This window comes from Antrostomus carolinensis, unplaced genomic scaffold, assembly GCF_000700745.2.
Source record: "Antrostomus carolinensis isolate BGI_N321 unplaced genomic scaffold, ASM70074v2 scaffold18229, whole genome shotgun sequence".
In the NCBI taxonomy this organism is placed as follows: Eukaryota; Metazoa; Chordata; class Aves; order Caprimulgiformes; family Caprimulgidae; genus Antrostomus; species Antrostomus carolinensis.
In genome coordinates, this window is record NW_010338062.1 from 11,589 (window position 1) to 34,451 (window position 22,863).

The 22,863-nt window shown below is 36.2% G+C and overlaps 1 protein-coding gene across 1 annotated transcript in view; it reads right to left on the minus strand.

The window, feature by feature from the left end:
- Positions 1 to 1,281: 1,281 nt before the first annotated feature.
- RPS6KA5 (ribosomal protein S6 kinase A5) overlaps positions 1,282 to 22,863 on the minus strand; it is a 29,903-nt gene continuing 8,321 nt past the window's right edge. The window contains exons 3-12 of the mRNA XM_010175393.2: positions 18,851 to 19,001; positions 17,291 to 17,452; positions 15,956 to 16,081; positions 15,096 to 15,229; positions 11,862 to 11,955; positions 10,745 to 10,915; positions 6,251 to 6,442; positions 5,461 to 5,620; positions 4,272 to 4,435; positions 1,282 to 3,314 (exon numbers count right to left, since the gene is read on the minus strand). Coding sequence (XP_010173695.1) covers positions 3,075 to 3,314; positions 4,272 to 4,435; positions 5,461 to 5,620; positions 6,251 to 6,442; positions 10,745 to 10,915; positions 11,862 to 11,955; positions 15,096 to 15,229; positions 15,956 to 16,081; positions 17,291 to 17,452; positions 18,851 to 19,001 — 1,594 coding nt within the window. The 3' untranslated portion in view covers positions 1,282 to 3,074. The remainder of the gene's footprint in view (positions 3,315 to 4,271; positions 4,436 to 5,460; positions 5,621 to 6,250; positions 6,443 to 10,744; positions 10,916 to 11,861; positions 11,956 to 15,095; positions 15,230 to 15,955; positions 16,082 to 17,290; positions 17,453 to 18,850; positions 19,002 to 22,863) is intronic.

The following is a 22,863-nucleotide window of genomic DNA, read 5'->3' on the forward strand; positions in this document are numbered from 1 at the left end:
CGTTCTGCCAAGACTAACTAGTCTCCTGCAGGGACACCTGAACAAGAAATGAACTTGCTGTTGAGCTGCCTAGTTTGCAACTCAGTTTTATCAATGTAAATGGAGATAAGCAGTTGTTTATGTAAAGACGTTAAGCTAAAGATTCAGATAGCTTAGTGTGAAATATACCTCCTCAAGAGCTCTGTTAGCCGGTGGCAGGAGAAAGTCAGAGGTGATAAACATTTCAGCTGCCCCAGGTAATCAGTTCAAAGCAAATGCAAGGCTTATCCCTGCCAAAAAGAATTCTCCTGGTTTTAAATTTTTATTTAATAGCTACTGTTAGAGCACAAAGAAGACACAGAAATATTTATCTATAAAAGTTGTCTTTGATACAAGTGATGTATTCTAATAATTTTAGTCTCACAACAGTCTCTCAAAATCTGTGTGAAAAATACTCTGACAATACAGCCATTATCTCCAGCATTTAGTATCTTGTGCAAGCATTCTTTTTTCTTGTTTCATCAGTTTGTCAAGCAACAATTTACATTTCCCAACAGGGAAACAACTGCACTGTATTCCTAACTTTAAGAACTTATTTCAGCTGGGTCACAGTATTCCAAATCCACCTTGTACCCAAAAGTTTCTTACACTTAAATGAAATCAAATTGAAAATTGCTTTTTTGTTGTCCTCACCCTGAAGGCAACAAATTCCAAGAACTCATCATAGAGCAAGCTTTACAACCAACCTGTTCTCCAGCCTCCCAATTTACTTGTACTGTCTGAAGAACAAGTATTAATGGTGGATTGTTTGTTGTATTTACAGCAAGTTTATTGGGGAGAGGGAAAGTATTCTTTTACAAATGAGCCATGTTCACTATTGAGATTATTTCCAAAGAGAGCATTCAGAAAGCAAACCTGAATATATTACATTGACAATTATTTTTCAATATTTTAACATCAGCCACTTAAAACTGGTTGTGTTATTAGCACATATACTGATCTTTAAATATACTACTTCTACATAAACAGTGCAAATCTCAATATTCACATCAACCTGAAATTAATGCTGCAATTACTGTTGACATTCACATCAAGAAAGTAGTAAACTATTTCACATGAGCCATTCCAAAACCTCAGAATGCCATTATTAATATTAAAGAAACACAGAACAAACATGTTGGGCTTCAAAGCCTTGTTTTGATACACACAATCCCTGTAAACATGGATGTATTGTATTTATCAATACTGATGTCTGATATAATTCTATAAATAAAACCACTGATATAAACAATTCCTATAACCTTTTTTTGCATAGGGTTTGGATTAAGATTACTTTAAGACAGAGTAAGCTGTTAACAAAATGCCCTAGTCAATTAGTCTTCCATCACACAAATTTAGGCATATGATTAACTTTACAGGAGTCTCTCTGACTTCAGTGGAAACTTACACATGTAAGCATTTGCAAAACTGGAGTCATCTTTAGCACTTAAGTTACCCCTAGTCATTGAGAATATGAGCAATAAAAGAGCTCTCCATAAATTTATAAAATATGCTGATTTAAAAGTTTATGCTGATGTTTCTGTAAGTCACATTTATGATTCCAAACAGTTATGTACATACTATACTATCACAGTAGGAAATACTTCACTGTAGAACACCACAGTGAACAAGTTGTGAAGCACAGTGTTCAATATAATTTCCCTTTAGTATTCCCAGTGCATAAGTTGTTAACATCTACACTACACAAGGTGCCCAGGTCTAGTATTTGTTATATACAATGTAAAAGCAAGATAGAAAGAGCTTTGCAGTTTAAAGTAAGGAATGAAAACAGTGGGTAATATACAGGGATTCACTCCTGCAAAGTACAGAATTCTCCTTCACAATGACTACAACCACCAAATACGGTGGATTTCAGGTCATTCAACCCAGTAAAACAGTGCTCAGCACCTTGTAGGACGAGAAATCTGAGCGCACTTTACTACAAAACATCTCCTTTTGATGTTATAAAGTGCTAAAAAGAAAACATATATTCTAATATTTTACAGTCACTATTAAACTGCCATATTTGCACAATGCAAAATTCAAATAACTTGGTACACATTTTGTATGGACCCTATAACAACAAATGTTGAAACTGGACTTTTTTTTACCTTTAAAAAAATCTTAGTATTTTAAAGTTATTGTGTAAATATAAAAAGAAAATATAAATTATAATTAATTCTCGAGATAGATATTTTAACATGTGACCATTTTCCAAAGCATTCAATATGAAATTTCACTTTCTCTTATAGCATTACATTTTAGAATCTGTAAAACATTTTAAAAGTTAATAACTTCAAGAAGTAGAAATAAACATTTTTGTATCACAGAACTAGACACCTCACCTTATCAGACATCTTTTACCCTAGCTGTTTTTTAGAAAATTAAATAGATTAAAAAAAACCAAAACTCTAAGACTTACATTCTCAGTTGTTTAGAACAAGATACATGGAGTTACTTTTTAAAACAACGTAAGAGTTCTGTAATGCTTCATTTTGCTCTTAAAATTCAAAAAAAACGGGATAGATTGTAACCACAAATTTAAAATGCCTTAAAGTACTATACTGCTTTGGTGCACTGTACCAGTAATTCCTTACATGCATGAAGAATCAAATTCTATGACATTCTTCACACAGCTGGGTAAAAGCAGAAGATCCAAGAGTTCTTTAGGTGTCACAGAGCCTTCCTTTTGTTGAACAGTGGACAAGAAACTGGGAGGAAGATTCTGACACTGAGAAACAGCCTTCCTCCAAGCTGTACCACAAGCAGCATAGCTCCTTACCTTGAGCTTGACTGCACACTAGTAATTTAGCCCTAAGAAAATACAATGTTGGTTGTATAATAGTATTATACCATATCCAGTGATACCAAACTTAATGCTAAAAAGAAATGTATTGAGATACAAAGCTAAAAAGGTATGATTTAAATACATTTTTAAAGCGACAGACATATTCCTGTAGCACGTAAGCCACAGGGAGGAAGGGTGGGAGAAGACAATATAGGTACTACCAAGTTTATAACCGCTTAAATCTTCAAGACAGGATATTCTCTGCTTTTCAGTCAGAGAATTGGAAGATGGTTTCTGGGTTATTGCTGTCTGTAGGGTTTGTTGGCTGCAGTGTCTTTGTAGGTGTAGTTTTACCATGAGAATGAGAGGAAGAAGAATGTGAACTTTCACTGGAGCTGCTACGTGTCTCTGTGCTTGTACTTGTTTTTTTCATTTTCCTTCTTTTTGCAAGAGGTGCCTTGTCAACATTCTGCAGACAAAATCCTTCCCTTTTGTACTTGTTAAAGGCCTGTTTAAAAATAAAAGGTAATTCTAAGCTTTTCAAGAGGTTTATGACATTTTATGGCTCATAGCTTATTATGAATGTTCCATGGTAAGTCATAAGATAAACTCTTGACAGATCCCTACTAATTCTTATGGCAGCTGTAACAATAATTTTATTAGCCTTTACATGTATTTAAAAGTCAATACATAACATTATTAATTGGCATCTTCCCCTACTTGTTTTTTTTTTTAATTTAGAAGTATTTTTTATTAAGCCTTAAACTTATTTAAGATTACATTTTCAGAAACTACACTTAGTTAAATTATAGTTTTTCTTTCAACCCAAATTATGTTGCATTATTAGGACCTCTCCAAGTAACAATTCTTTTCTTTTTATCTTCTTGGTAGTAAGCATCTACAAGTATATCAGCAAATATCTGCTCAATTTCAGTTTATTCTCTGTTGAAGGAATAATGAGCATCAACACTATGTTTGTACAACACAGTTGCAGTTCAAACGTTTTTAGTAAATATAAAATGGTAGACAAACAAGTCCATTAAAAAAGTAACCATGATCTTGAAAACATGAGCTGGATATGTTCCAGAAATTTTACCTCGATTTTGTAACCACAAGAACACAGTTACTTAAATTAGAGTTTCTTTTCTCTTTTTTCAATAAAAGTTTGAAGACCTTTTAATAGATTTCTCTAAGAATCAGAATATTTAGAATAGCTATTTCATAAACAGCTGTCCCCAAAACCCTATTAGTATAAACATCTTCAAGAAATTTGTTCTTGCCTCATCATTCATGTTTTCACTGTACTGAATCATAGATGTCAGGTATGGAGGAAAAAATTGCAGCTATAAGCAATCACTGAATTATAAGGACAAATACATACTTTTAATTAAGAGAAAACATATAAAAAATCTAGATTAACACACTACAAAATTTAGTGCATGACAGAAGATTTCTTAGAACTTACATGAAAAGTTGCTTTGACATATGTATGCACCGCAGCTCCTGAAGAACCTAAATTATCAGGAGTCATTAGAGGGTTGGATGACAGCTGGCTGCCATCCTGAAGCCATTCGTTGTATCTCAGGCTGGACATTTTAATTCTTTTGTTTGGATCCACTGTTAGAAGTCCTAATAGAAATATATTACATTCTATTAAATTGTGAGCTATTTATCTTCTTTTAACAGTAAATGCAATTATTTTTAAGAAAATCTCATGCATTGCTTTGATAAGTAAGTCATGACAATATTTATCCTAGGTATGCCAATATTTATCCTAGATAAGGTTCACACAATGTTATACTATCATCCTCCCCAGAAGAATCATTAAATGCAAGAAATTGCTATTTAACTGTTTAATAACTCACCTCTCTTTTCACATGAACTCAGAACTACAAAAGGATTTATTCATTTAAAACCTGTCTAGGATGAAGTTCAAGAGAATAAGCCTCAGATTCTCTGCATGATCTGAAGTCTGAATCTGGAGATGCTGGCACTTTTGGCAGAAAAACTCCTTACAAGCCTGCTTCTACAGAAATTCAGAACTCCATCTTTGTAGAATTAAGATTGGTGTCTATTTCATGCTAAAAAAGTAATTAGATGCTCAAAAGTTTAAGGGGAATCAAAGTATGGCAAATGTGAATGAAGCAGCTCAGAAATACAGTAATCTTGGTACACGCATTCAAAACCAGCCCCAGGAAAATATGATAGGAATAGATTCACTTTCTGCAAAATCTCAGCTTTTAAACACATTTATCTCATAACCTGGTGTTTTTACAAAAGCAAAAATAAAATAAAAGGAAAAACTCTGCTTTTAAATATGTTTTAAAATAGTGGCTTCACTTTCCTGAACCTCTTCAGTTACTTCCAACCTTGCTAATCTTCTATCAGCATCTCAGGACATTAGAAAGCTCTCTGCTAGGCATACAAGCAATTTGCAATGCCATTCTGCTGTGTCTACATGTCCTGGTAGACCTACCACAGTACCTTCACCCATAACTTGTATTAGTGGTCAGTACAATGCTCAAGCTGTGGCTACCACTCTGTCACATTAGGCTCTCTGATGCTGATCACCGCATCCAGATGTTGTATAGTTCTCTAAATTTTACCTTTTGAGATAAAAATATAAGGTACATTAAATATTTGTGAATACGTACCTTGAATTAACTCTTTAGCCTCTTCAGAAACATTTTTCCAAGCTTCTCCTTCGAAGGAAAATTCTCCCTTTTTTATTTTCTTCATAATTTCCAATGCACTGGTACATGTTAAACTTTTGTCCTGAGACTGAAATGGTACCTGTCCTGATAGCATTGTATACTGTCGTGAGAACAAAAGTAGTATTAACAAACACAAAAACTAGCATTAACAAACACAGTATATTTATTGACCACACTATCACTAACTATGGAGTGCTGTTGTTTGCATCACCAACATTATACAATAAAGCTTTGACTAGCATAACTTCGAGGCTATAGAAAATTTAAAATATGCAAGACTTTCTCTAGAATCTTTGTTAGAAAAAACATTCTTACGTTGCAGGAAACTAGAAACAAAACACAATGGTATTTCTACTCAGTTTATATCTACTGAAATTAATTTTCTGTAAATCAGAATGCAGGTTGATTCCTTCTCTGAATTGAACTATAAGAAGATTACATGGATTCCTGTAGAATCTCTTAACAAGAATATATCTTTTTAAGAACAAGACTGAATTAAGTATTTTTTCCTTTCCCAGAAATGTTGAATTTAATTTACCGCTTAGGAAAAAAAATCTCCACCCCTGCAAAACATCTGTCTTTGGAACCTATTATTTGTGCAGCAGTATTTTCACCTCACTTGAATTCAGCATCTACCCAGTTCAAGTCTAAAATTATGTCAAGTCCTTTGCATTTTAACAAAAAGTAAATACATACAATAAAGTTACAATTAAAAACCTCAATCACTCACCAAAATGACCCCCAAACTCCACAGATCACAAGACTCATCATAACCATTGTGATTCAAGAGCTCTGGGGCAGCATAATGAAGAGTAAAACATGGAGTCTTAAGAGGCTGATTATCAGGTGGTTTTAAACGAGCAAAACCAAAATCAATTATTTTTATTTCTGAATTATCAGTTTCATCTGTAAACAGCAAATTCTGAAAAGTAAAGACAAAATCAGTATCAGCATTTGTTAGAACACTGGTTAGTATACTTAATAGTTATTTCCTGTATATATTACTACAGAAAACTTACCATTATCTAGAGAAAAGGGAAACTAGGAGAAACTGGGAAAAAAATGGAAAAGTAGAAATAATGGTACTCTGGGATGTAAGAAAATGTGATGTGCTTATCTTCCTCCTGTATATCTGCAAGTCAGAATAGTTCTGTCTGAGAATATTAATGTGTATTGGGTCTGGCTGGGATGGAGTTGATTTTCCCCGTGGCAGCCCTCAGAGTGCTGTGTTTTGTACTGGTGGCTCGAGGGGTGGTGATAACTCACCAGTGTTTTGGTTACTGGTGAGCAGTGCTAGCACAGCACCAAGGCTGTCTCTCCAACATTTACCCCCCCCCAGTAGGCTGGGGGTGGGGAAGGTTTGGGAGGGGACACAGCCAGGACAGCTGACCCAAACGGACCAAAGGGATATTCCATACCATATGACGTATGCTCAGAAATAAAAGCAAGGAGAACAGAGGGGGAAGGAGGGGCATTCGTTACTTCCATTTGTCCTCCGGGAGCCACAACGCATATGAAAGCCCTGCTTCCTGGGAAGTGGCCAAACATCGCCTGCTGATGGGAGGTAGAGAATAAATATTTTGTTCTTTTGCTTCTGTGCGCGCAGCTTTGCTTTGCTTCTATTAAACTGCCTTTGTCTCAACCCACGAGTTTGTTTTTTGTGTTCCATCTTATTTTCTCCCCTCCCCATCTTGCTGAAGAGGGGGGTGATAGAGTGGGCTTTGGTGGGCATCTGGCATCCAGCTGGGGTCAACCCACCACATAATGAAAATTGGTATTTAGCAGAGAACAATGGGGAAAATTTGGGGAACACTGATAAGAAAAAAAGCAAAGACATCAACATAAATGGAGAATTGCCTTCTTCCTCAAACAAAAGTCAATTTTCTTAACCCTCCACGTCTTTCTGATGTATTGCAAATGACAGCTTTCTTGTTGCATGTCTTGTGTTATGACTGAATAGTCTTTGGTCCTCAAGTGGTAACACAATGAAGTCATATTGTCATGAGCACAGTAACGCAAAAGAGTAACTTGAAAGTGAAGGACAGTGGACTAGAAAGGGCACCAATAGCTCAGCAGTTGTACCAACTACTGTCTAGCATGGATCTCAAAGTCAGTGTAGATATGCATTCTGGATCAACAACATTCAAGCTCTGAAAGTCACATAGCAGTCCAACCTTGAACCAATGGCCTACTCCTTACACCAAGGCAAAGAAACTTTGATACAGTAGTCCCTGAGAATTCCAGCTTTACAGACTGGAATGTGGCATCTTGGACTTGAAGACAGACAACTTGTTATCAGTTTGGAAGAAGGTTTAAGACAACCTGTTCTTTTCCCTGAGTATTTCACAGAATCACATAACTGTAGGGGTTGGAAGGGACCTCAGGAGATCATCTAGTCCAACCCCCCAAGTATCATCCAAAAGTATCACCCTCTTTAAGCAGCAGTTCCATTAGCTGACTCAGGCCTTCACGTGGGAGCTCAGCTCAGCTGAGGGTCACGCACTGCAGTTGCTGCTGCAGAGAGATGGGGTGTGTTGAGGTTACACTTGGCTGCAGCCAAAAACAGGTGCCCACTCACTCCCTGCCCTCCCAAGGGATAAGGGAGAGAATTGAGGGGTGAGGGTAAGAAGACTCATAGGGTGTGAGAAAAAACAATTTAATACTTGAAGTAAAATAAAACTTATTTCTATTTGTGAAGAAAAACACAAAAGTGAAGCTAAGTCTTAGGAGAAGTGGCTGAGGCCAAGATAAATTATAAATTATTTCTACTTCCCCCTCGAATTTCTAAGAGAAGGGAGGAGAGCAAAATTTTGCTGTTGCCTTTGCTGTTTGATCTATGCAACGCCAGAAAAAGTCTCAATATTAGAAATCTTTTGTAATACAAAAGGTGAATGACTCAACACGGAGTAATTAATTTCAAACTCATTAAGAAGGGGAAAAATGATTGCTAGACTGCAAGCAGATCAATAAGGAGAAGCTGAGAGCATTCATTATGAATAAAAGAGAATAGCTGCTACGAAACAGTACTTTTGCATTCTGTACTGCTGTTATAGCTTAACGTACAACCAGAAAAGTCAGTGTTCCATATTAAAATGTTGTGCAGAACAGATCTGAAGGAAGCCTAATTTGTATAAGGATAGGTGATTAATACAATAATGTCTATTCTATGGTGATGTTGTATAGCCAACAAGTAAATGAAGAACTGCAGTAACATTGGTTTAAAAAGACCTCCTCTTAACACAAAAAAGAAATCGGTTATGTACAGAAAGGAAGGTACAGTCCAAATGTCCCAAGTTGGGTTCAGACTGCTTTGTTGATTAGGTAAATAAAAGTGTGTTTCACAAAACCCCACAGAAAAAAATATATTCCCCATAAATCTTAAGTATATATAAACAACATTCTCTGTCCTGGTACGTTTTTTCTAGTATCTTTAGAACCCAGTTTACAGATTAACGATTGCTTCACAGAAACAGTCCCCAAATCCTCTATTGAGGGGCTCAAAATGGTCACATATGCTACATGAATTCATTATTTCTGTGAATTCTCTATTTTCTATCCAGTATTTTTCCTCTGTTTTGCAGAGTAATAGATGTGATCTAATTACTACTGGTTAAACAGCAGTCTTCCATTCCATGCAATTAAAAAAGGTCTCATCCTTATTGACATTTAACCAGTCATATTTTTTTAAATAGATTTATCAATAGTACCTTAGATGTCAAAGTTGAACATCAAAAAAATCTGCCTGTAATTGTTAGAAAAGCAACAGAATTCCCTATATATCTTTTTACAAAAAGGTGCACTAACTACATCTATATTGGGAAGCCTGCATATCCCATACAAAGTTCACATCTGAACCTAAAATAGTAACTTTCAAAACAACAAGCAGGAAAGAGACAGGCTGGCTAAGTCCAACTTTGTGGAGGCAATGCATTCTGCAAGCTGCTTGCAAACCCTTCATTACTTGGACTTCCCAGACTTCTGTTCTTGAACACGATGTAGAATTGAAGACTGGCTAATTTACCATGCAGCTGAAGCTCTGCTTTACAGAATCTAGCCTTGATATTTAAGATGATAATAAGACTAAAATGACGAGAATAGGAAGAGAGAAAGGATTTCTGGGTTTTGTCCTTTTATTCACTATTTGTTTCAAAAGCTGTTTTCTTTCCTTGATGATGTCAGAAGAGAAACTTTTTTCAAGAGTCACATTTTCAAGTGACACTAGAATTTCACAATAGCCCCTCTTTGAGACTCCAGTACACAGATGCTTTCAAACGTGTATGTTTTGGACTGATTTTCAAAACCAGTTTATTACCAACACCTAGCAGAAGGCTTCACCTGTGGAATTAGAATTACTATTAAAAAAGTAAGTTTGCAATATCCCAAAAAGCATGTTACAAAAGGGTGAAACATCAGTAGGAATGGTGGATCATTTTAAAGTCCAGATAAAAAAGCAGTAGCTATTTCCTGAGGTATGATGACTGTAATCACCAATACAACATCTTTACTGGATGAACTGACATCAATCTACACCACTCTTGGGCTAAAGAAAACTAACACATGTACAAGCCCATTGTTGTCAAAGAAAAAGGAGCAAATATTGGCTCCAGGGAGCAGAACAAAGCCAGGGGTCAATCTTACCATAGTAAACTTAATTGCCCGGAAGGCAAGATGTTGCTGCACAATAAAAATGCCAGAACAAGTAATTATTGAAAAATATATATTAAGTAATTGTTTCTTTTGGAAAATGACTAAACTCACTGAACTCAAATCACACATCTTTACTAGTTGGCTTCGTTAGTTTGTGGTTCATTTTGTGTTCAACTGGGACAGAAGACCTCCATAAGAAGTCCTACCAAGGGAATTAAGATCAAACAAAAGGTGGAAATGTAAAGGCAAAGTACCCAAGCAACACAGTTCTGCTTGTGAACTGTTTCATAGAATAAATATATACTTAGAACTAGTGAAAATTGTCCCCAAATAGGCAAAGAATGTTTTTGAACAAGTTGGCACGTAAATTACTTGCAAAATTAAAAATACTTCCTAACAGTCACTTTTACCTATGAACAGAAAAATATCTACCAAATTTGCTAAGTAAAAGCAATAACATTTCATTAAAAATATGGAAGTAGAAAAATCTGTACTAAAAGCAGGAGGAACAGAAATACATCACATTCCAGATATTCAATAACTTAATGTTTAAACATATATAAGCAAGTCACTGTACCTCAGGTTTCAGGTCTCTATGGACTACTCCTACATCATGCATATGGCTCACTGCTGAAACAAGTCTGCGCATAATATGACTGGCTTCAGTCTCACTGAAATGTTTCTTTTTCTGAATACGTTCAAGCAGTTCTCCTCCCTTCAGCAATTCCATTACTAGAAATGTGTGAAGCTGAAACAATAAAGAAAAATATGGGATGTTAGAAATTTAACATTACAAACCAACATTCATTCAGGATCTAGGTGTTATTCTATTAGGTTCTCAAAGTTTGAAGAAATAAAACTACTACTCATAGCACTTCAGAAGGCCAATAAAAAGCACCAAATTGCATCTCAGATGACATTTTTCTCATCAGTCTCGCTGAGTGAAGAATGCTGATGTCTTCCCCTTGTCCATCCATATTTATTCACAAAAACGCAATGTTGCCATGTAAATGGATAAACTTGTAGGGAGATGAAATGCCTTTCTATAGGCTAACAAATATTTAAGCTCAAAAAAGCTAGACTTTTGCTGTTTGAGCCTGTTCTGATGTAGGGATACATTTCTATTAATATGCATAAGGATTTAGTCATTTAATGTTACCAAATCCTTCAAAAGCATCCTGTAACTTTACCGTGAAATTAAAGATTATCTAGAATTTCTTCTGATTTCATCCCCTACAGAGTAGTAGCCAAAGGTACTCTATCATTAGAATCACAATAGACATCTTCACAAACATTAAATAATATTTTGTTAATGAAAAAAAGCAATGGTCGTTTAGATGTTTTTTCTTTTCAAGATTCATTACAACCCTGAGGGAAGGTGATCATCTGTGTCGGTATAATAGATATGGAAACCGGGTCATGAATATATTGTATGATAATTAATAAAGTAGACTAAGGACAGAACCAGAAACAGAATTCAGGACTCTAATTCCTCCAAATATTTTTTTTATTTCCTAGAGTAACTGCAAGTTCCCTTGAATGCAGAACACTTGCTTCATCATTTATACTGACTAGACAAAAGCCCTACAAAAAAAGTTGCCTCCACAGTAAAAGTACGCTCAACTCCTAAAAGTTCTTGGGAAAACATATGGCGATGTGCTTGGCAAGTGCTGATTATAGTTTCTGCAAAATACCTGGTCATGATAAACTTCATGTAACTTCACTACATTTGGGTGTCCTTCGCAGAGTTTCAGAGCTGTTATTTCTCTCTGGGTGTTGGCTTCCATTCTGGAAAAATTGAGCAGTCATTTTGTACCAATTTTACTGAGCAAATTGCATATTCAAAGTGTTACACCTATTTTTTTAATTGCTTGCAACCTAGATTTTTTAATATTACAATCACTTGAACACAATTAAAAGCCCATTCACAGTAAGCTGAGCAAAACTCTCCACATTATCCTGAAAGTTAGGATATTAAAAAACCACACCCAAATCAAACAATGTTTTTGATGCAACTGCAACTTGCTACAGCAAAAGCTGAAATTATATTATAGAATAGTTTCTATCTGAAACAACCCTTCCCTTAGTCCAAGGCAATTTGACTTCACCTCTGTTCCTACAAATATTTCTTAGTTCAGCTTTATCTTGAAGACTCAAATTATTTTCCCCAATCCTTTTCCATTCTTATAGGAGTTAAGTAGTAAGTAAGTTGAGTAGTAAGTAAGTAACTTTCTGTAAGTTTAGCTGTACAGAAACTATGAGCTCCTATTAGGAAAAAAGAGCAACATCATCTATATATGAACTGTGTTATACAAATGAACCCCTAAATAGGCCACTGTGAAAATGAGAAATGGAATAGATAAGAAGAGACTAGCTCCAGAGCAAAAATCGTCACATGGTTCTCCTTACAAGTACTGAAATCTATAGCCAAAAAAAGTGAACACAGTGAAGATTATAAAAACTATGTGAACGGGGACAGACTAACATTTTCTTTTCCACTAAATACATATGTAGATTCATTTTGGGCAAATAACGCCTGAAAATTTTTGCCAAAACTCTTTCCACGGAAGGCTAATCCTGTACTGACTTAGAGAATGGCCTTATGGATAACACAAATAGAACCTCTCTTCTCAACATGTGTTCTTAATTTTTTTTTTTTAATTTTCCCTAATTAGAACCAGAACTATGACGAGAACTTTGTGCAAGAGAATTGTTTTTCTGCAGGCTTCATATAACCAACAAAGAAACTAAGCTGTTCCACCTGCATCTTGGCTGTTGTTGTTTAAAATGAAAGTTATTTCAGGTCCTTAAGAAATTTAAAAACTTACTCAGTCTTTTTCCCCTAAACTGCTATCAGAAGAAGGTAGACCTAAGAAACAGATTTTAAAAGGTTCAGTATCATGAACATAAACCTTTGAAATTTGTGCATGGACTTTTCTGAGTATTTTCCTCTATACATAGTTACCATGTCTGATTTTAAACACATTATCATGAAAAAAACAAATTGGAAGCTCAAAAACAGTAACTCAAACAAGTTTACAGGACTCCACTGTTTCACTGGCTTTCAGACACACAGATAAACCTCAAATTGCTGGATGGAGGCAGGTCCAGAACTACTAACAAAGAAACACCACAGAGGAACTCTTGATATGAGCTTTCACCTCAAGTATCACCTCCTTTGCCTAGGAGGATTCACTTTTTGCCAGCTTTGACAGGTAGGAGTGAAAGACTGTCTGACTTTGAGGCAAAGAAGTTACTAGAAACCCATTATACTTTTGCTTTTAGCAAGAGTTACCTCAGAGTAATATTATTTCCAGTTCAATAGCTTCTTATTCAAGGCTGGTTTGTGTACAGCCATTCAGAGTGTGGGTTTACTGCTACCTCTAAATACTATACAAACATGCTCTGAGTCTGACCACAGCCTGCAATCCTATAAAAACTTCTGTATACAGATCACTTCTTACCTTCATTTAGCCTGATCCACCAAGATGAAGGAGAAAGAGCAAAAGGACCTGTGAGTAGTATAATTCCTAAAAGTTTAGTTCTACATGAAAAGTTTGCTGACTGTTGTCCAGAAACAAAAAATTCATTAGCTTAAGATGATATGGGAGTACTGATCTGCAGCCCTGCATGCACCACAGAAGAAAATTTTGAATGTAGACACAAGACAGAGATTTTCAGATTAAAATACCCAATGTAGGTGTCTACTGCATACTACTTGTCTAAGGTATCATTGTAATGAGTGAAATTCTAGCTAATGAATCTTATAGAGTGAACTAGTGCACTGTAAAATATGCACCTAGAGTAGGATTCAGTGGCCTAAGCATAGGAGAGCCTCGAAGACATCTACATAAAGGTAGCAGTCACAAGAATGATAGGAACTGGAGGACAGATAGGACACCAATAGATGCTAATTGGCACTACAAAGATGCCTAAGTTATTGAATCCCATTGCTAGTGGTGGGGCATTTAAGTCTTTCTGTAGAGTCCACTAACAGTTTTAAGTAGACCTGCATTAATCAGCAGGCTAACTCAAACACCAATATTTAGGTGTCTTATTCTTGAACTTATCCTATCCAAAAAGCATGTGATGGAACACTTCAGTCTGGTGGACAGTTACTTCTAGAGTCTGGAAAAACAGAGGTTCAGACAAATGTCTTGGAGAAGAAATCACTGTGAACTATCATTCTGATAGCAGAAGATTTACACTTTCCTTTCCCTTTCTGTCAGCATTCTAACAACACAGCATGGTCATTTTTACTAATGAACACTACAAAATGAAGCTAAAAATCCATCCAGCCTTCAAAGAATCTCTTATCTTTATTTTTCTCTGGGCAGAAACTGCCACCAGAGGTATCTATTCTCTAGATGGTCCCCATGTACAAAGCAAGTCAGCTGCCTCCATTGTGGTGTTCTCTTCAGAACATCCAGGAAACAAGATGTAACTTAAAACTCCATAGTCCATTTTACACACACACAAATACACACACACTTAATTAGATCTGAGGCAACCCACACTACAGATCCTTCTTAAAAGCAATGTTTTAGGCAATCAATTTGGCTGCGTAGGAAAGGGATCTAGCATATGCCTACATTCAGTTCACTTAGGTCTAAAGATAGGAGGGCCTTATACTTTAGTCTGGTTAGGAGCAAAATTAGGGGAAATTAGGGTAGAATACAACCAGGAACCAGGAAAGTACTCTTTAGGTTTCTTCTTGTGTCCTCCCCAACAAGAATAACATTTTGTTTCAAAAGACTCTCAGAATCTTTTAAAGGTTATAAGGTTAATATAAGTCTTTCTGAATTTTTCAGATAGGAAATTATTTAAAAGTTATTTTTCCACTGCCAAAAATATAGTGAACATTATTCTAATCCATGTATGACAGTAAGCAAAGAAAATATTTTTATTGTTTTACATAATATTTATACCTTTTGCTAATTATTTTTACTGCATACTCTTGGCTAGTTTTCTTGTGTAAGCACTTTCGACAAATGGAAAAACTTCCTTCTCCCAATGGTTTCTCTTTCAGATCCAGTTCATAATGATGATAAAATGGAGAGTCCTGTTAGGAAACTGTCTGTATTTAGTTCTGCAGAATACTTTTAGTATACACAGTCAAAGACAAAGAGTAAAGTTTCGTGAGAATTTTTCATCTACATTTAAAATTGTAAAAGAGCTCTCTTTCTGATAAAATATAATCTTCTAATTAACAAATTGCATAAAGTTTATTCTAATAATCAAAGAGTAAATCTTATGCTACAATTAACAAGCATAATCACTAAATAAATCATTACTACTACATTAGATTAAGATACAAAATATTCAGACAAACAGGATCAAAGATGGCTGTACGTACATTTATCCACAAAATTATGTGCTCGCTTGAAGACATCACAATAGCATGTGTTCTTATAAGGTTTCACACAACTATACATACATTTGGGCAAATACATTCTAGAAGGAATTCTGATACAATTAAAGTAGTTTCAAAAATATCTACAATGGTTGCTTATGTAAGAACCATCAGGAGTCAAACTACTATTACTACTATACTTCGGTCTTCTGGAAAACTAGACAACAATCTAATTTTTCAGATTAAACTTCAACCACTTCTTAATAGTACCACATGCCAAATACATACTTGGATCCCCTCAGGAGCTATTACAGAGAACAGATAAATGCATAATGACTATTTTGTAATCTGTAGCCTAGCCTGTGATTGCTGCTTTAAAAGTTATATGCAGTTCCAAGTTAACCAAATTAATCTGTCTCTTGATATTATTATTACCTTCATCATAGCACTTCTGGCAATAGTTGTAGTTCCAGGCCGTTCATCCCCCATATAAAACTGAAGAGGATCTACTGTAGCTGCATTGCGTTTAAATAAAATAGAAGGAGCAACGAAAGAATATCCCTATGAAATTAAGACATCAGAAAAGGGCATGGCTTGAAATTGTTGCATACAAACTATCATGCTGCATACCAAACATCAGAAGTTTCAGAATAATTTTTCAAAGAAATCATAATTTTCACAACATAATACAGAAACCATAACTGGCTCATTGATGGGCAGATATTACTCTGTTCAGTGTGAACAGGTATCTTTCCTGGAATTAGTTTTATGATTCTCCACAGTTATAGATAAAACAATAAAACTACAAAAATTCTGGTAAATAATGCTAAAAATCTGGCTCAGTTTCAATTGTTTCACAACAGTGATACAGGCTCACAACTTCAAACTAGGCAGCTTCCCAGAACATCTTTAAGTTAAGGCATGAAAAAGTTTTTACGTTGTCATGTAAGCATCAAACCATTTTAAACAGCACACCAAAATAAGCTTTATATTAATGATGTGCCTATGACTACCACTGCAGGATGAATCAGATCGTATTATGATATGCATAAATTGTTTGCTATAGTCACTGCAAATCTAACAACTTCCAAAATATGATGCTATATTCCTGTACACTAAGCGTTAAGCTGCTCAAAAACAGCCGATAAGAAACAACAAAGCACAAGAAAGGGGAGGAGGGAAAGCAATCTGAACTGCTGTTCACCTCTGCAGTTTTGGTTCCAACTTCAAGGCTGCACATGAGCTGGTTTTGCCCATTTGACATCCTGACTGTGCAGTCCAAGAAGGGATCATTCTTTAATAGCACGGAGGAGAGGGTAAGGAAAGCTTTGTTACCGATCTATATATAGTAGTCTAGTAATAAAAGCACTCCTACAGGACCTGGAAGACCTACTTTCAACTCCGCAGTTAGCTCCCACTTCCCAAAGGAATACCTCAGCTAGACCATAATGTGGATATGGGCAAACTACATCGCTGTTGTCGAACCTGGTAAGGCAGGCTGACAGAGTCAAGGTCATGAGGTATGAAGAATCAATAGAGAGGTTGACTTCAGTCCAGTGGGAATGGAGAGATATGGAATTTTATGTTTGCAGTAGGACTGTTTCCACCTTTCTCATTTTGCAATTGCTGAACAAGTAGCCCTAGGAACTGGGATTGGATATTACATAGGTAATCCCCCCCTCTCCTCCCCCCGCCCCCAAAAGCTATCTATACACATAGAATTGTTCAATAAATTATTTTTCTTTAGACGAATGTGAATTCTTAAAATACCTGAAATATTCTTTCTGAAGTCTGAGGGGTTGCTGCAGGAGAGTAAGTCGGATCCATTTCTGTAAACTCTTCTGCAAAATTACTGACATCCAACTCATCTCTGATTACTGGTTTAAATGGAGCTGGTATCTTTTTGGCAGCTAAATCATCCCAATTCATATTCTAAATCAACATCAGAAAAATAATTTTGTATCAAATGAAAATTTAACAGAAACAGATATTGGAAAGAGAGATTTGTCCAGAAACAAACAGTCCTAACTCCATTTGCTATTTCCACAGGCAGATGAAAACCATTCAAATCGTGCCCTATTAATTTGCTTAGGTAAAGGCAAGAACTGTCACACTTATTTGTGAGTAGAGAGAATACAATTTTAAAAAAACAAAGCAAAGAAATTTAACAGTGGAGATATGCTAAACAATCAGCCTGACAGCCCTTAAATTTCTTCCTCTATTTCAGAGGAAACAACATTTATATTTTTGCAAGCCACAGTGCACGCAAGCAGTATCTTTAACTTTTCATTGCTGATTTCTATGCTTAATTACCAATCTGAGTTTCCAGAGTCCTGAGAGACTCTGGAATCCAGTGCCTCTGGATTCTTACTTAAATACATGTCTAGGAATAGGAAGCACAGATACAGTAGTTGTGAGAAAACAAGAAAACAGCTCTATTACTGTAGATGAGTGGAACTGAAATGAAGTCAATATTAGAAAGTGTTGCATAAGGAAAGAATGTATCTTCTAAAACAAACAGTGAATAAAGGAAGTTTAACTTTGTCAGACTCCCTTGTAAGAGGAAGGAAATACAGAAGGGATGAGAAGAAATGCAGAAGTTAAAATGCCAAGATACTGGCTTTTGTACTGCTGAACATTATGATAATTACATTGAAAATATTTATTTGAAAGGTTTAATTTATACTACCAACTTTCAATTCTCCAAAATTTATACTAATTAAAAATATATTTAACTTCTGAAGCACCAGAAATACATACTTAGTTTTTTCAAAGAAAGCACACAAACAATTTTAAAAGCAATGAATGGAAAAGCACAGGTGTATGCAAATCCAATCTTTGTCATTGTCTGAAACAAAATTTTAATACACTGAAATCTACACAGAATTAAAATCTACTAAACAAGACTAAAGATTTAATTAGGCGAAGGAAAATACAGAAGGTGTTTATCGCTAATGGTCAATTTTATCAATGTTCAAATTTCACTAATGATAGTGGCAAACTTTATTTTAAAGAACCAACAAACAACATATAATTTAAGTGTTTTCCATTAAACTTTCTGGTTTAAGTACTGTGTCTTTTGGCTGCTTCAAGTAATTGTTAGAAACTAAGAGAATACATTAAAAATCTGCCATGCCTTTCTTGTAGTATGCACAAAATCCATATACATAAGCACATGGATACTCTTCCGAACTGCAGTGCAATTATTCATGCAATTAACATCCCTCTAAGCTACTCTGTTAACAAAATAACAGAATTTCTTTGGATCTGAATTTCAAAGGCACTAACGTAGAGTTGGCGGTATCTGGGGAATTTTGTTGTTTGTTTTACCTGGAAAAAGGGATGCTGTTTGATTTCGTCAGCATCGGTGGGACCACAACCTAGCCTTTTCTTGGGGTCTTTCATCAAAAGACGCTGAATTATATCCTTAGACAGTGCACTCATTTCTTGTGGATATGGTGGTTCACTTTTTAATATTCTCCTAAAAAACAAACAAAATAACAATTACTTGGTAATTACTTAATGTGTTGAGTATTAATATCAAAGAGTTACCATGCTAATAGTAATGTTTAACATTTCACTTGAATTTCTATTGTACCCAAAGACAGGAGGATGACAAATGTGAAAACAACTTATTTCTTTTTTTTTTTTTTTTTTAATTAAGAAAGATTGGAGGAAACACGGACATGAAACATAACATCTGTAAGAGATAAATCCTGTAACTTAATCTACAAAAGAAAAACAATCCTTGTTTCGTACATACTGAGCTTAATATTCTATTCAGAAGAAATCTCATAGCTACAACAAATAGCTCTGCAAAACCATCAAATCAATGCCTAACAACAGTCAAAAAATTAAAAAAAATTCCCACGTTAAAAATTAATAGAAAATAAAGAGAAAAAACCCACACTTGGGCCACTGGAAGTTTCCTGCACCTTATATACCATGTGCAGTGCTCATGCCCTACTCTCAAAAGGAGACAGTATAACTGAAAAAGTTTCAGAGAAGAGTAACAAGATTAATCAGAGATTCAGACTGTGTTTCACATGAAGATCTACAAAAAACACTGGGACTGTTCAGCTTAGTGACAAGGGGACTTAAGGGTACTGGGCATAATGTTCCCCTCAAAACAATGAACAGTAAAGAGGAAGTAGGGACCTCTCTGTCTCTTTCGATACAAGAACTAGGAGGCATCAAATAAAGCTAATGGAAATTCAAAATCTTGGCAGACTAAGCAGAACCACATTTCCATACCTATCTTATGTGTAGTTCCCAGAGTTTTATATAAAGAGGAAGGCAAGTTTTCCTTCAGTTATTCCAAACGTAGATACTGAAGCTAAGGACCCTGAAGGAAAATTGAGAATCCACACACAGACAACATATACCAAAGACATGTCAACAGGTTTAAAAAGATACACAAAATCCTTTAGCATATAGAATCACAGAATGGTTGAGGTTGGAAGGGACCTCTGGAGCTCATCTGGTCCAAGCACCCTGCTCAAATGCAGTCACCTAGAGCCAGTCCCCCATGACCATGTCCAGAAGACCCCTGAATATCTCTAAGGAGGAAGACTCTGCCACCTCCATGGGCAGCCTGTGCCAGTGCTTAGTCACCCTCACAGTAAAAAAGTGTTTCCTGATGTTCAGAGGGAACCTCCTGTGTTTCACTTTGTGCCCACGGCCCCTGGCTCCACTCACTGGGCACCACTGCAAAGAGCCTGGCTCCCTCGTCTTTGCACCCTCCCTTCAGGCACTTAGACACATTGATGAGATCCCCTTGAGCCTTCCCTTCTCCAGGCAGAACAGTCCCAGCTCTCTCACCCTTTCCTCATCAGCTCCAGTCCCCTCATCTTCTTGGTGGGCCTTTGCTGGACTCTCTCCAGTATGTCCACGTCTCTCTTGTACTGGGGAGACCAGAACTGGACCCAGTACTCCAGGTATGGCCTCAACAGTGCTGAGCAGAGACGAAGGATCACCTCTCTCAACCTGCTGATACTTGTTGGTCTGATGCAGCCCAGGATACCATTTGCTGCCTTTGCCAGAAAGGCACATTGCTGGCTCATGTTCAACTTTGTGTCTCTCTATCTACATGCATACTCTCACTGTGGTGACTTCAGGAACCAGGATACATAGAAGGAATTAAGAGTGCCTTCACTAAACAAAGACTGAAAGATTTTTGAAGCTAGGAGAGACTATGAGGCTAAAATTCTATGAGGTTGTGGTAGCACTAAAATCTCAATTGTTTTATGTCTCTGACAGAGCTTAAGTCGATCACTGCAGGACATTTCTAAATTTTATTTAAAGTTACTGCATGACATATCCTTAGAGTCAGCTATCCCATGGTAAATTTCTAAAAAAAAAAAAAAAGAAAAGAAAAAAAAAGAGAGTGAAACAAACTTAAGCAGTGGGAAGTCTTTTATAGAACCCTGCACTGCAAAGTCACCAGAAAACTCTTAGCCAAAATAAGTACTTCTGTAGTAACAACACTAGTAAATCTCATCTTTTGAATTGTAAATTTCCAGTGACATATTGCATATCTTTGGTCAGCATGAGAACTGCAATTGGTTGTACCATTGATGAGGTAACTAAGCTGAGTCCCAGCTGAAGCTGAGACAGGTTTATAAAGTAACTTTTTGTATTACTCAACATTCTACTCTTTGAGTAGAAGCCATTCCTTAAATTCTTGGGGGAGGGAATCCCCTATAAAGATTACATATCTGTCAAAACAATTAGCATACATACTTTGCCAGTAATCATTTGGTGTAATGCTTTGTTTTACCTAATGGAAAACTTATGTGGCAACCACATCAGCAACTCCTGATTTTGCCAAGATTACTGTTTTAAATTATTTCTTTTTATAAGCAGAATTAACAATGAAGTGGTATTTAGCTATGTGAAAAGCAAGCTATTATTATATTCAGGGATATCTCCTAGAGCCTGCTGCACAGAAGGCAGCATTTTGCCACACTGTACAAGCAGACTCCATTTATACATGCCAGTGGCATTCGTTCAGAAACACGTTTGAGGTTCACTGATACTATAAAATATTCATGATGCTCTGGACTAGTTCACAGAACCACAATACAGAAGTAGTGAAGAATGAAGCTAATTTCTTTAGAAGTTCCAGGAACTACTTACAATTACCATTGAACTGAAGTATGTAAAGCTGTAATACACATTAATTAGGACAGAAAGCAAGCTGCCAGAATGAAAGACCATATGGGATCAACACGTGAGAGAGCAGGAATTGGTGAAGACTAATCGAGTAGCTTGATCAAGTAAAGAGAGCCTGCCTTCACTAGTACAACACCAGTGAAGTGTTGTACTGAAGGGTAAGTCACTCACGGCTGTAACAGTAGCCCATAAAGTGTTCAGAGGACAGTAGCTGAGTGTGTCAGTCCTTCCCAGGATGTCTGTGTTTCTGACAAGAAACTATGGCCTTTAGCATCAACCTTCCTTTCCTTTTCTGAATCACCTCCATCCTCTTGCACATTTCATGTTTATGTGGTCCAGTAACAATGACAGAAGTAAGCAGGAAGAATTAAGTATCCCAAGTGGCAACTGTGGTCAAAGCTGCTGAAGGATAACTGCTGTATTTTCTGCTTCTCCTAGCCTAGTATAACCCCTCTGAGCTGAGCTGAGATTACCCCTGCTGATGAGAGCATCCTAGCTGTACACAAAATACTTTGAGAGAAACCATCCCTTGCATAGGTCAAGAAGGTTATCACTTTGAAGTCCAGGATCATTTCCATCTTACCCTTCTCTCTGGCAAACTATGCAGAGCTAGGAGCTAACCCCATTGGCATTGTTCTTCAGGAAGCTAAGCTCTGATGGTGTTCTCCCGTAAATACCACCGACCAAGAGCACACGTGATAAAGCAAAGGACATGCTAACAAATGATAAGAAGGAGAAGGAGATGCTTAATCTTCAGTGACTGAAGGATATGGGAGGGATATGACACTTTGACCTTTAGATGCTCCTCCTCCTCTTTATCAGTATCTCCTGTGTAACAGGTGCAGGCTGCTAAACCTGACAAATCAGGCAAAAATTGCTGATTTTGTTATGAAAAAATTCATAGAGTTGTCACCACTGATTTATGCTAGCTCGCAGTTTTAAAATTACATAGACTGACCACAGGTTTCTTATCTGTTCTTTACTAAAGCAGTAGAGATGGGATGTGTTTGCTGGCTGAATAAAACATCCTTTTACAGAAGGCATAGTATTTAAAACCAATCAGAGATGCAAAAACTTTGTGCCAAAGGCATATACTACAATGTCAGTCTAAAGAGAATTTGAAGAGGATTCTGACCTCATTCATTCCAGGGTAATAATCTTAAAGGCTT